General features: G+C 33.9%; 1 protein-coding gene across 1 annotated transcript; it reads right to left on the bottom strand.

Moving 5' to 3' along the window:
* Positions 1–12,878: 12,878 nt before the first annotated feature.
* Positions 12,879–15,085, bottom strand: LOC139897986 (FAD-linked sulfhydryl oxidase ERV1-like). Its single transcript, XM_071880705.1, has 6 exons — positions 14,873–15,085; positions 14,358–14,435; positions 14,094–14,141; positions 13,907–13,971; positions 13,262–13,339; positions 12,879–13,014 (listed from the first exon to the last, which is right to left on the bottom strand). Exons 1-6 carry the CDS (start codon positions 15,083–15,085, stop codon positions 12,891–12,893), a joined length of 606 nt encoding a protein of 201 aa, XP_071736806.1. The 3' UTR covers positions 12,879–12,890.
* Between the last annotated feature and the right edge of the window lie 247 nt (positions 15,086–15,332).

Here is a 15,332-nt window from a genome sequence, read left to right as displayed (position 1 = left end):
AGATTCTCTGTGCTTGAGCTAAATTTCAAAATTTTTAAACAAAAGAAAGCCTTTGTGAATAAGTACTTTAGAAAATCTAAAACGTTTGTAATAAAAATTACAGCTTATTTAAGTCATAAATCTTGTTGGGGCAAAATGATTCTCTAAAAGAGCATTGCATGACTAGGTTTTATTCAACCTAATCTGATTATGGCGAGGCACCAAAATAAGGCCATGAAAAGCATTCATTTTTAATGCTTCACTATTTTCCGTTGAGTGCGCCGATGTCTGTGCTTTGAATTAGAACTTTCTCTTGATCTACATTTTCGAGTAGCAAAATGTGACATAGGTATAACTAGAAGAGCTAGCCATTTGTCAAGAAATATCTTCGTTCCCTAGATTATCACCCATTCACCACCACCATCATCATCCATTCATTCCCCTCATCATCATCAACATTATCAACATCGCCACCATTACCTACGTAGTTCATCCATCCTCCACCATACATGGATAAAACCTCAAAAAACGAGGTCACCTCAAAAGAAGATCCTTGAAAATAGTACTACAAGCATTGTGGCAGAAAACTTGAAAGTCTACCAATCGAAAGTTTCTTAAGGATGATATCAAATAAAAAAAATGATGAAAAGAGAGCAAAGACTCCAAAAATGATATCAAGATACATCTCTTCAACGTTCTAAGCAACGGAGTAGAACTTATAAGTCAAAAATTAAAGACTGATGGAAGACCGAAAAACTCAAAATCAAAAGGATGCTTGTTCGTCATAAGAAAATCCTCGAAAAAAAAGAAAGTTTATCGAAATTCTTTGAGTGCTTCACAAAAATATCAGCACTCCTATCTATTCCTTTTCATTTCATTAATAAAGTCTTCAAAAAGACTATTTTACCCTTTTTACCTTTTCTCGAAATAAACAACTTCACCACTACTCCTTAATAAAATCACCCTTTCACCTCTCATTTTCACCCAACATTTTCATCATTTGTCCCAATCACTAACTATGACCTTAGGCAATCCATGAAGCCTGTAGATGGAGTCTAGAAAGCATTGAGAAACATTGACAGCTGTATAGGATGTGACAAGGCCATATAGTGAGTGTATTTGCTCAAACGATCTACCACAATAAAGATAACAGTTTTACCATGTGATGAAGGTAGTGCTTCTATAAAATCCGTTGATATCTCAAACCACACTCTATTTGGTATTGGTAATGGCTGAAGAAGTCCTGGATAAGAGCTTAAGTCAGTTTTCATCTTTGACATGTATCACATTTACGGATGTATGCCTTGATAAGCTTTCTCATCTTATCCCAATAGAAGCAACTTGACACCTTTTAAGTCGTTAAACCAATACCGAAGTGGCCTTCAATTGAGTCACCATGGAAGTGTGTGATAACTTCTGTTCGCAACTCATCACCTGCACCAACCACCATTTTCCCTTTTCACCTCAATTGTCCATCTGCCCACGTATAATATTTGATAACTTCACGGTTTTGCTGAATTATTTTGATTATGTGTTGTAAATCAAGGTCATTAATGACACTGTCTTGTACGAATTCCTAACGTTTCCAGCTACACTGACAACATTAGTTTCAAACAGCCGACTCTCCCATCCCATTTTCGATAGTGCATCCGCCACCCCATTTTTCACTATTTTTTTATAAACGATTTGGTATTCAAAACCCATTAATTTTGTAGTCATTTTATTTTGGTCGGGGTAGAGATTCATTGATCCTATAAATACTCTAGGCTCACATGTTCCGTCTTTATGATAAAGTGACAGTCAAGAAGATACCCACACCACTTCTCCAAAGCTAATATAAATTCTAAGAGTTATTTCTCATATATTGATAAACTTTTATGCGTTTGGGACATAAGAATGCTATCGAGTGACCATTTTGTTGTAACACAGCTCCAACACCAATACTTGAAGCATAAATTTTTATAGTAAATTGCTAATTGAGGTCAGAACATACTAGTACAAGATCATTCTGCATCCGTAATTTCAATTCTTCAAACCCTTTTGCAGCTTCAATACTCCACAAGAATGCATCGTTTCTTAACAATGAAGTCAATGGCTGACTTATTGTTGCATAGCCTTTTATAAAGCATCCGTAGTAACCTTCCAACCCTAAAACCCCCTCTTAGTTTCTTTAATGTTTTGGGCTCATGTCGGTTTACCTTGGCCTCCACTTTTGATGGATTAGTGGATACGCCTTGGGCCGAGATGATGTGGCCCAAGTATTCTACGTCCACGACAATGGAACATTTAGACTTTTAGCATACTGTGTATGTTTCTTGTTGTTTCCAAAACCTAACGTAAATGTCGCTCATGATCTTCCGTATTAGCACTATAAACTAGTATGTCATAAAAAACACTAAGGTACATTTCCTTAGGAACGGTTTGAACACATCGTTCATTAATACTTGAAACGTAGAAGGTTCATTGGTTAGGCTAAAAGGCATAACAGAGAACTCATAGTGACCCTCATGAGTACTAAAAGGCCTTTTTAGCTATGCCATATTCAAACATCTTTATTTTGGTGGTACTCGGGCCTTACGTCAAGTTTAGAAAAAACCTTTAACCCACTCAACTCATCAATTAATTCTGCAACGAATTTGTTATTGAAAATCTATCTTTGATTGTGTGTGTATTCAACTCATGATAGCCTACACTCATTCGTCAAGCCCCATCTTTCATTTTAACCACAATAGGTGATGAAAAAGGACTTTGACTAGGACGTATAACTACAGATTCGATCAATTCTTTTACCTTCATTTATATAGAATCATTTTCTGCCACGGGTGTCGATAAGGCCTTAAATTTAAAGGTCATGTCCCTTCCTTTAATATGATTCTTTGATCAAATGGTCTTTTTGGTGGTAGATCTTTTAGGGTCTCAAATACATTAGATAATTTATCGAGTAACTGAGTCAAGGAAGGACAATGAGGCAGCCCAAAATGATGCAACAGTGGTATGAAACATTGTACTATCTTGACTCATTTACTCAATAACTTTGCCGATGTATTTGAGACCCAAAAGATCTACCACCAAAAAGAGCTTATGATCACAGAATCATATTAAAGGAATGGATATAACCAGTAATATAAAGCCTTATCGACATCCCATAACAAAAAAGATGCTATAGAAATGATGGTCAAAGAAATGATTGAATCTGGAGTTATACACCCTAGTTAAAGTCCTTTTTCACCACTTATTGTGATGGTTAAAAAGAAAGACGTGACTTCGAGAATGTGTGTAGATTATTGTGAGTTGAATACACACACAATCAAAGATCCGGGTATCACCAAGTAAGGATGTTCGAAGATGACATAGCCAAAATGGCCTTTAGGACTCATAAGAGTCACTATGAGTTCTTGGTTATTTCACGTTTCAAGAATTAATGAAGGACGTGTTCGAACCATTCGTAAGGAAATGTACCTTGGTGTTTTTTTAATGACATATAAGTTTATAGTGCTAATATTGAAGATCATGAGCAACATTGACATTTAGTTCTGGAAATAATGAGGTAACATACATTGTATGCTAAAAGGTCTAAATGCTCCTTTGATGTAGACATAGTAGAGTACTTGGGCCACATCATCCCATGCCAAGGTGTAGTCACGTATCCATCAAAAGTGGAGACCATGGTAAAGTGGCCTGAGCCTAAAACATGAAAACAATTAAAAGGGGTTGTTAATGTTAACGGGTTATTACAGACGCTTTATAAAGGACTATGCAGCAATAAGTCATCTATTGACTTCAGTTTTAAGAAAATATGCATTCTTATGGAGTACAGAGGCTCCAAAGGTATTTGAAGAATTGAAATTACAGATGTTGAATGTTCCTGTACTGGTCTTTCATGACTTCAATCATCAAATTTACTATTGTAATTGATGCTTCAGATATTGGTGTTGGAGATGTGTTACAAAAAAAGGTCACCAGATAGCATTCTTAAGCAAAACTATGTCCCAAAAGCATTAAAGATTGTCAACATACGGGAAAGAATTCTTAGCAGTTATACTAGCTTTGGAGAAGTGGTGTGGGTATCTACTTGACCGTCACTTTATCATAAGGACGTAACATTTGAGCATAAAGTACATATTGGATCAATAAATCTCTACACGTATCCAAATGAAATAGCTACCAAAATTAACAGGTTGAATACCAAATCGTTTACAATAAAGGTAGTGAAAATGGGGCGACAGATGCACTATCGAGAATGGGAGGGGAGGATCAACTCTTTGAAACTAATGTAGTCAGTGTAGTTGGAACATTGTGGAACGTGTACAAGACAGTGTTATTAATGACCTTGATTTACAAAGAATAATCGGAAAATTTCAACAAAACAGTGAAGTGGTCATACAGTAAACGTGGGCAGATATACAGTTGAGGCGAAAACGAAAACTGGTGGTGGGTGCAGGTGATTTGTTGCGAACATATATCACACACTTCCATAGTAACTCAGTTGGAGGTTACTCGAGTATTGGTTCAACGACTCAAAAGGTTTCAAGTTTCTTCTATTGGGAAAAGATGAAGAAAGCATATCAAGACATACATCCGTATATATAATACATGTTAAAGATGCAAATCTGATTTAAATTCTTATATAGGACTTCTTCATCTAGTACCAATACCAAATAGAGTGTGGTCAAAAATATGAATGGATTTTATACAAGCCCTACCTTCATCCCAAGTTAAAACTGTTATCTTTGTTGTGGTAGACCGATTGAACAAATGCGCTCACTTTGTAGCCTTGTCACACCCCTATACAGCTGTTAATGTTGCTCAATGCTTCATGGACCCCATTTACAGCTTCATGGATTGCCTAAGGTCATAGTTAGTGATAGGGAAAAAGTCTTCATAGATTATTCTGGAAGGAGATTTTAAGCGTCTGAAATTGAGCTTACGTTTGTCCACGACATACCATCCCCAAATTGAGGGTCAAACTGAGTTGGTCAACCAATGTGTGGAATGTTTTCTAAGGGTGTATGTCAGGGGAGAAGCCAAAGGAATGGGTGAAATGGTTACTAGTACAATACCAACCAAAGTTCTATTCAAACAACCCCATATGAGGTGGTGTATGGCAAATCCCCACATATGCCTATTACATATGTACAAGAGAAAGTGGAGTGGAATCTGTGGATTGTACATTGAGAGTAAGAGAGAAGACCATAACATTACTAAAATTTCATTTGAAAAGGGGTCAAGACCGCATGAAAAGCTATGGTGGCAAAGGACAATCAGATATAGTGTTTGAAGTCAATGAGTAGGTACTTCTTATACTACAACCTCATATACATGTTACTTTATGCCTAGAATAATAGATTGAGCTTCCATCAAAGTACTTTGGACCATTTTAGGTGGTGGAAGATATTGAAGCAGTTGCCTATAGATTACAGTTGCTACAATCCTTACAAATTTACTCTGTATTTCATATCTCACAATTGAAGCAATATCGTGAGAAGAACCAAGCTACAATGGGGACACTTCCAAGTATGAATGATCAAGGAATGATTTCCCAAGTAACATACAAAATTTTAGACATGAAGTTTCTTAAATAGAATAACAGGTAAGTGATATCTATTTTGGTACAATGGCACCAGAGAACTATTGAAGACGCCACATGGGATCCTGTTGAAGATCTAATGCAACATTTTTCGAGCTTTGATGTTTATCCAACCCGTACTTGAGGACATGTACGTTTTCAAGAGAAGGCCATTATCATAAATCAATATTGCGACTAATGTACCAGAAGTCAATGAAAGTAAAGTCCAACATATTTCATTTAGGAAGTTGTTACAAATAATTAGTCCCAATTATAAGTAGTTGAGTGTTGTAATAAGAGATTATGCTTTTGACTGTACTAATCTCTCTTTCCTATGTAACAACTATTATCAATGCAATTCAGTAATTGACTCCATAGTTGTTCTTCATATGAGCTATTAGGTCAACTGTATTATTCAACTCCGATTGTAGATTCAGGTTGAATCACTATAATCTACGGCAAATGATTGGAATCATGTGACGGACCTACAGTACCCGAATGAGATATCGTGAGAAGAATCGTAACAGAGCACACAGAAAGAGAGGACGTATATGAGCACAAGAGAAGTCAATGAATTCGTGTGACCATAGGAGGTGCCATTTGTGTATGGAGATATCCCTTTATTTATAGAGGAAAGTATGATCTTAGAGTAAATTAGAGTTTAGATTTCACGAGCCACCTGGTGATCAATCCAGTTACGAAAGTGCTTACGTATTGAGTTCTGGTGAAGCACCACCTTTACGGACAACTTGAGTTTTTGAACTAGGAAATGAGACCTCTATGCTAACAAGTTCTTGTTTTCTTTTTATTACATTGTTAAGCTTAAAACGTCTACAAAATGTACGAATATATACAAAGTGAATAATCCTACACTTTATTAGCCTCTGTATCTAGAGGTGTGCATTAAACGGTTTCGACCATGAAACCGACCAATCCAAATTGATTTGGTTAAAGTGGGTTGGCTTAATTGGGTATTGGTTTGGTTTATTGGTTTCACCCAAAAATATTTACGGTTTTCGGTTTGGATATGGTTTGTAAAATTAACATTTGGTTTCAAACCGAAATACCGAAATATACTTTTATCTATGGTATATAGATTAAATATTTAATTTAATTTATTTTGAATTTTAAGTATCGATTATCTTTTATTTGTTCTTGTTTGAGTTTAATGTTTTTATTGGTTCAATTTCACTTTAACAATTGAATATGTTAATTAGTTACTCCGTAATATAAATTTTTTATACTTGGAAACTTAGTTGTTGCTAGTTTCATTTTTATTTTTATAGTACTCAGTTCATTGATATAGTTTAGATTGTAAATATGTGATGTATACTATTTGGCTGCTTCTCATACTACATACTTGACAGGAAATATTTTATCAATTGTATACTTATTGTTTAATCAATAAAATATATTGTTTTTTTAAAACAAAAACTACACACTTTTTATCTAAAAGTTTTAATTTGGTTTAACCAAAACCAATCTATGTAATCCGATTTCTCATTTGGTTGGATTGGTTTGCTTTTTTCAAATTTAGTTCGGTTATTGGTTCTCAAAAATATTATTGTATACCGAATAAACCAAACCGAATAAACCAATATATATATATATATATATATATATATATATATATATATATATATATATATATATATATATATATATATATAAGCGGGGGGATGCAAAAAAAATCGTTTTTTGAAAAAACTTTGTTCACGAACATTATAGATTGGATGAAAATAAGAACATTTAGAAAAGACACTTCGTGATGAATGTTATTATTTTAGCGGGAAAACGATCGACAAAAATAACATTCAAGATAATATTGTTCGTGAAGAATGTTAACATTTTTTTTTTTCATGTTTTGTGAAGTAAAATTTAGCCCGATTTAGAGTTTAGAGTTTAGAGTTTAGGGTTTGGGATTTGGTGTTTTGGGTTTATTCCATAAACCCAAAACACCAAACCCTAAACCCTAAACCCTAAACACTAAACTCTAAATCGTTCGTGTTAAAAACTCAATCTAAATCCTAAATCCAAACCCTAAATCTAAACCCTAAACCCTAAATTTCTAAACCCTAATATCTAAACCCTATAAACCCTAATATCTAAACCCTAATATCTAAACCCTAATGTCTAAAACCTCAACATACGCTCGAAAAACATGATAATTGTTATATATTACTTCTTCGAGCGTTTTCCCATCAAAATAATAACATTCATCACGAAGTGTCTTTTCTAAATGTTCTTATTTTCATCCAATCTATAATGCTCGTGAACAAAGTTTTTTCAAAAAACGAAAAAAAAAATTTGCTTCCCCCCGCTTCACCCCGATTGGTTACTTCCCTCTTGATCCTACCAATATATATATATATATATATATATATATATATAGGGGCAGGATCAATGGGGAAGTAACCAATCGGGGGGAAGCAAAAAAAAAAATTCGTTTTTTTTGAATTTTTTTTTCCGGCATCAAGATCACACGAAAATATGAACATTTAGAAGAGACACCTCGTGATGAATGTTATTATTTATGCGGGAAAACGATCGACAAAAATAACATTCAATATAATATTGTTCGTGAAGAATATGAACGTTTTTTTTTTCATGTTTTGTGAAGTAAAATTTAGCCCGATTTAGAGTTTAGGGTTTAGGGTTTAGGGTTTGGTGTTTTGGGTTTATTCCGTAGACCCAAAACACCAAACCCTAAACCCTAAACTCTAAACCGTTCGTGTTAAAAACTCAATCTAAATCCTAAATCTAAACCCTAAATCTAAACCCTAAACCCTAAATTTCTAAACCCTAATATCTAAACCCTATAAACCCTAATATCTAAACCCCAATAGCTAAAACCTCAAAATACGCTCGAAAAACACGATAATTGTTATATATTACTTCTTCGAGCGTTTACCGCCAAAATAAAAACATTTATCAAAAAGTGTCTCTACTAAATGTTCATATTTTCATCTCATCTATAATGTTCGTGAACAAAGTTTTTTCAAAAAACGAAAAAAAAAAAGTTTTTGCTTCCCTCCGCTTCCCCCCGAATGGTTACTTCCCTCTTGATCCTACCACTATATATATATATATATATATATATATATATATATATATATATATATATATATATATATATATATATGCTCCGTTTTGGGAAAAGAAAAGAGATATACTTGTTTGTATATTCACTAAGACCACTACCTCTCATAAGTAACATTTATTCATTAGTCATTATAACTTACATCAGCGCGACATTAGCCACACAGCATCAAAATCTTATAAGTAACACCTATCATGGCTAAACAGCTTCCTCTTAAATATCACGTCATTAATTAAAATTATTTTATATATTTATTTTAACTAACGCAATAATAACTATTTTATTAAACAACACTTATTAATAAACACAAAGTGTTGTACAACATGCATTAAAGGGTGTACATGATACATTATATTAACCATTATCAATTATTATAACTTTTTTGAAAATGTCATACAACTAGCAAAATGGGCCCGCGCGATGCTGCGGGGCTTCTGGGTTGCGCATTCATAGTTAACGGAGCGTTATGTATTTACAGAATAGATAGTACCTAGGTGTGTGTATGTATTAAATATATCCGAGATATTTAGCGTTTTTTTAGAAGTGTCTGTTTCGCGTATAATTAGTCCCGTTGTGTTCATAAGGTTTTTTTGAGTTGAATGGTGTGTTCGAAAAAATTTAACGCGAGGCGAGCGGAAAGATATGTCCCGTTGAAAATATGGGTGAAGTTTAATTAAGATTTTTAATTAAAATATTAAGTTTCATGTTTAACCCTGAAAGAGGGGTTGGATTTGAAAGTTGAGAAAAAGTTGAGGAGGTGTCTCATTGTTTTCTCCTCCTTTTCCACTGTTGTCGTGTTGAATTCTTTTTTTTTGGGGGGTTGGGGTTAAAAGGACCAAAACCCTCGTGGGGTTTAGTATGTAAGGGTAATATGAATAAATGTTGTACAATATGGTTAAATGTTGTACAATGCTCGTATAAAAAATGTTTTAAAATATGCATTAATGTTTGTACATACGATGAAGGGGATATATTGTTACAAGGGAAAATTGATTGAAAATGCATTCAACTTTCACCAAATTTCTATTGTATGCATCCAACTTTAAGATCTTCTATTGAATGTATTCGACTTTTAAATCTCTACTATTGTATGTATTTAACCTGTTATAACAAGTAACTTTACAGGTCACCTCAATTTCAATTTTAAACATTTACATCATTGATTTCTCATGTTTATAAACTCTAATTTCATTGGTCCCTTTGTTAATCAAAATATTTTCATTATCATCCATTCATCATCTTAATCTTCATCTTCATCATTGATTTATCTTCTGCCTTGAGATGCTCATCTCTTTCCATATATATGTGTAAAATTTGAACATTTGAGATACGCTGGTAAATATACATCATAAGGATTAGAAGAAGTATCTAAGAATCTAATATTAAAAATAATAAAAAAAAAAAACTAAAAACACTAAACATAATTATACAGAAATGAAGCAACCAACTACCATTCAACTTAATTTGAATTAGCTCTAGCCGAGCTTCCATCAAGTTTCAACTACAGCTCAAGTGCAAAAAATAAATAAATAAACTTGAAATTTATTAAGTAAGCAGAGTTTGAGCAGTACACATCTCAAGAAGCATATCTGATTTAAAAAAAAAAAAAAAAAAAAAAAAAAAAATTTACTTTCATCAAACGCAATTTCATCTTAGCCATCATCACTTTCATCAAACTCAGTTTATCACTTTCATCCAGCCTCATCTTAGCCATCATCACTTTCATCAAACCCAATTTATCACTTTCCACCGCCGACCGCCACCACCAAATTTCAACCACCGACTGCCACCACCGGCTTTTAACCACCGACCGCCACCACCGGATATCAAACCCAATTTATTACAACACTGATTAGGGATCTGTCTACCAATTGCAATTGAATCCCATTTATAAGTTCTAATTCGAGCACGAATTTTAACAGGGGTCAATTTAGTTTGAAGCTTTCAGATGGAAGCCACATGTTCAGATCGAAGAACAGGTTCAGATTTGTTTTGTTAGAGATACAAATTTGTTGTTCATATATTTTTGATATAGTTGGGGCATGATTAATTTTGAAATGGAAATGACAGATGATTTGTTGTTTATGATAAGAAATCTGGAAATAGTGTTGCTTTGATTTTAAGAAATTTATGATTTTTCATTTAGATTTAAGTTAGATTTAGATTTAGATTTAGATTTAGATTTGATAACTTAGACCAGATGTAAAATGTAGAAGTGTCCAGTTCATGTCGTTGTTACTGGATAAGACTTAACGGAAAAATTTGACAAACGTTAAGTCGAGGGACTAACCACGTAACTTTTCTACATATTGACCGGCTACCTAAGCTCTAAGTAATTCAATGCCTACAATAGTAGAGATTTAAAAGTTGAATGCATACAATAGAAGATCCGAAAATTGGATGCATACAATAGCAATTTAGTGAAAGTTCAATGCATTTTCAAACAATTTTTCCATTGTTACAAAAAAGTTCATGTGGACTCCACTAATTGCTATAACATGCTCGTTAGATCCATGGTGAGCTCCTATGACGAATGCCTATAACGAATTGATGCTTATGATGTTATAACTATAAAAAACGCCATGTGGTCATAACGAGCTTGGGTAAGGAATGATAGGCGGTGGTCTAAGTATTGTTGTTCATAAGCAGTTTTTTTTATGTAGATGATGGCAACATAGATTATGTACTTTTGTATGTTTGAGCATTTGAAACGTAAGAAGGTGAATGATGGAACGAAATATTGTCAACAATTACTCTTCTACTATACTGTAATTTAATTTTGTTTATAACTCACCTGTGTGAAGATCATTAATCCTGTTACTTTGCGTGTGCTTGTTTCTAAGCCACTTAGAAGTTGTAGATGAGATATTGGAGGAAACAAAACAAACCCATACGACATCTGAGACAAATTTCTCTAGTTTCTGTCAAGTCTTACTTCCAAGAATCAAGGTTGGGAATTCATCCTTTTATATTAACATTGTGTACACCTTTATGGTTCACAAGTTATGCATGCAGTCAAAAAGCAAAATTTTCATGTTTTACACAGTTGGACCTTATGTTTCCTTGTGACCATCTATAAAATCTAGAATTATTCATATGGAAGGGTTGGTCAATATTCAACATAAAACAGTCAAACTATTTATGAGTTACGTTAATATCACATATCCTAACATTTAAAATTTTGACAACATTATTTCACATACCAAATGTTAATCAACCAAACTTTGTTGACCATTACACACTCTGCATTATTTTTATTGTTTTCATATTTTTGTATCACCTTATTTGGATCGAATATGTACTGGTTCCACTTAAATAATCTCTCTTTTACTTATCTGCCTGGCTTAACCAAAGGAGTACAATATAACCCTCACTATATATATACACAGGAGAATGATTCACGAACAATGGGTCATTTTAGAAGGAAAACTAATGATTTTACCATCCATTCACGTTCTTAATTGTAAATGCTAACATCATAATTAAACCAACAAACATAATTAAACTAAGACAACCCCCTTTCCTCTGGAATTTGTAATGGTAAAATGGTCCATAACTTCTAATTTAAGAATTTTGAAGGGTTTTTTTTAACGATTAAAAGAATGGATAATTGTGAGAGATTAATGGCTTAATGGGGATATTTGATATTATATGTTTAGTTGGGAAAATATATTGTTTTTAATGTTAAATAGGGGGAAATATGATATTAATTAACCCTATATTTAGCTAGAGTTACAATTTTTAGCTATATGTTTTTGAGTAACTAAGTATGGGCCAATAGCCTAGTGGCGAATGACTCACTCTCCCTTAGGGGAGGTGAGGGTTCGATTCCCACTAGGTAAGGATTTTCCAAATAATTGGATCAAAAACCATTCTTACCGGGCCCAAATGATCCCTTGGTCCCACGCATGCGAAGATTGAAACAATGACAATGCAGGTTCGATTATCGGCCTGGCATGCTGTGGGGAAATGGGTGATGGTGTTTCGTCAGGCTCCATTGGGCTACCGGGGACCGCTGGATGGGTTGACAAAGTCAACACAGGGCTAACATGTCTCTGCCGATACACATGTTTTGAAACAACGTTTTTGAGTAACTTTAGCTAGACTTACAATTTTTAGCTATATGTTTTTGAGTAACAACGGAAACAAATCACATAGTATATGAATGTAAACCCACGTATAATAATATGTATCAATAATCAATATATATTACTAGTTACTAGTACATATATATAGCAACAACAACTAATCAGTTGTTGGACGACCAAAAAGGGTGATAGATCCTTGTAAATCACATACACGATGCTCACAGTCGAGCTTTCCCCATCTCACATCAACTCGCTCACATGGAAATGTTGGCTTACCAAGGCTGAAATGCAAACGGTACAAATCAATATCTGATCACTAAACTGTTATGATAACGATGTAGTGTATGTTGCATATCGAAAGACCTCAATATAGAAGATCTCATATGAAAAGCCCTAAGTGGGAATTGATGGTGTTGGTAGATAAGTAGACGCATCCATATATACGCCTATACATATTACCTTTTACAGTATATGTTATTTTAATCTATTAGATATCAAAAAATTTATGATTCACAAGACATAAGTTACCTCCGGTTAACAACATTGTGCACTCGACAAAGCCATTGTGAAAACTCAGCTTGAGAACCAGCCTGTACAGGATTTGAGCTGCCATAAACGTAAGACATGATGCTGTCAATTAAAAGGAATGCATAATTTCAGAGTAGATTAACGAAGATGATGGCTATATTTATACATTCTAACACATTTAAGGATGAAATAGTACATGTGAGTTCTATGTACGATACATAGATGGCACTTCAGACCCCTTTATGGGTTAACGGGTCGATTTGTGTTGCGCTATATCTCCAACAGGTCAACTGAGAACATTTTAATTAGCTAAATACAAACCAGTTTGACGGGTCAAACTTGTTAAAAGTCACCAAAGTGAATTAAGATCTAATAAGAATTCCTAGAAAAATTTATTTTAAAAAATTAGATTACTGTTGTATAAAATATAATATAATAATTCCTTTTATTAGACCAACACATTAACTATTTAGATATTATCAAAAAAATAAATAAATAAAAAACAGAAAAGTGCTCTCGGTAGGTCCAATCCAACCTGACCCACTTTGACATGTACTTAGAATAACTTGTTTTGACCCATTACCAAACTTCTCTACCTTAAAATTTTGCTACCTCTAATAAATAAATAAAACAGCAAACGACTACCTTAGGACTTCTTTGAAGTGGTCAGCACATTCCTTACAGGGGTATATGCGAGATAATATTGCCATCTGCAGGTAAATTACAACCCATTATACGACACATGTTTTGTTTCTTTGTAAAAGTGTTAATTCATGCTTGGTAACATCGTGCTACTTAAAGATGGGACAGAATTATTCAAAGGGATAAATACCAGTTCTTTAACATCCTTCTTTTGCTGCCTGGTTGGCTTTTCTGGATACTGAAAAACGTTTTAGAAGCAATGAGTATATTTGATGATACAACTGAAAAGTATATTTGGTGATTCCATTAAACCTAAGTTAATTAATGTCTTGACTATACTTTTACTCCTTTTAACAATTTACAGTAATATATATGGATAAAACATGTGCACAATATTTATATGTTACAAACACGCACACGTATATATGAAATAGCACAACTAACAAGAGGAAACCTGAGCGCCAAGAGTGTGAATGAATGTCCAGGTGGCCCTTCCAAGCTCTTCTTTCGTCACTGGACCAGACGATATTTGCTGCAGAAAAGAAGCATATAAACTCATTATCTCACAGAATGTGTACACTTAAAAATATACACACAAAGACTTGATTTCCTTCTCAAGTTACCCCCAACATATATCACAAATAACACCCTTCTTAGTCCCTCCACATTCTCACCAACTAAAAAATAACATAATTTCATCAATAACTGCATCCATATATGATACGGAGTAGTATATATTATATTATTTATCAACATGCCCATCATAAACTACAACATTGTACCAAAAAAAAAAGAATAACAATTATGCAAATACAGTATCATTATCATACGGAGTAGCATATTTGTGATTCAGGACTTACATCAAACAGTTGGTGTGCATTATGAATTCTCACAAATAAACATTCAATTCAAGTTAAAAATACACGGTACAAATACGATTGTTAACAGTAAAACGGAAAAAACAGTTACCTTTTTTGATGGGTCAGTGGGTTGAGAAAGAAATGAATCAGCGGACAGTGTCGATGAAGTAGTTGATGAAGGTGTAGTAGTAGATACAGAAGGTGAGACCTTTATATTTAGGGGTTGTTGGGGGATGTTAATTAATTTGGATAGATTTGATTGAATGGAGGCTGAAATTCTTGTAAATGTGCTGCAAATTGCTTCCATAGGATTATCAGACATTTTGATCCAGGGTGAGCGCGGGAACTTCTGACTGCTTTATATCGTTTTTCTTTTTTTTTGTTTGTAACCGGGTATCCAACATTTTTTAACTGACTAATTACAGGGAACTACCCGCTTTGCGAGTAGCCCGGAGTCATTGTAGGCGAACCTCCGTATAAGAATAACTTTGTGGGTGCAAGGAATCGAACCATTGACCTCCACATTAAAAGGTCAGGGTCTTACCTGTTGACGGATATTAGGCGTAGAC

This window comes from Rutidosis leptorrhynchoides, chromosome 3 (assembly GCF_046630445.1).
Source record: "Rutidosis leptorrhynchoides isolate AG116_Rl617_1_P2 chromosome 3, CSIRO_AGI_Rlap_v1, whole genome shotgun sequence".
Taxonomy (NCBI): Eukaryota; Viridiplantae; Streptophyta; class Magnoliopsida; order Asterales; family Asteraceae; genus Rutidosis; species Rutidosis leptorrhynchoides.
The sequence above is the reverse complement of the archived record's forward strand: the minus strand, read 5'-3'. Positions and strand labels throughout refer to the sequence as shown.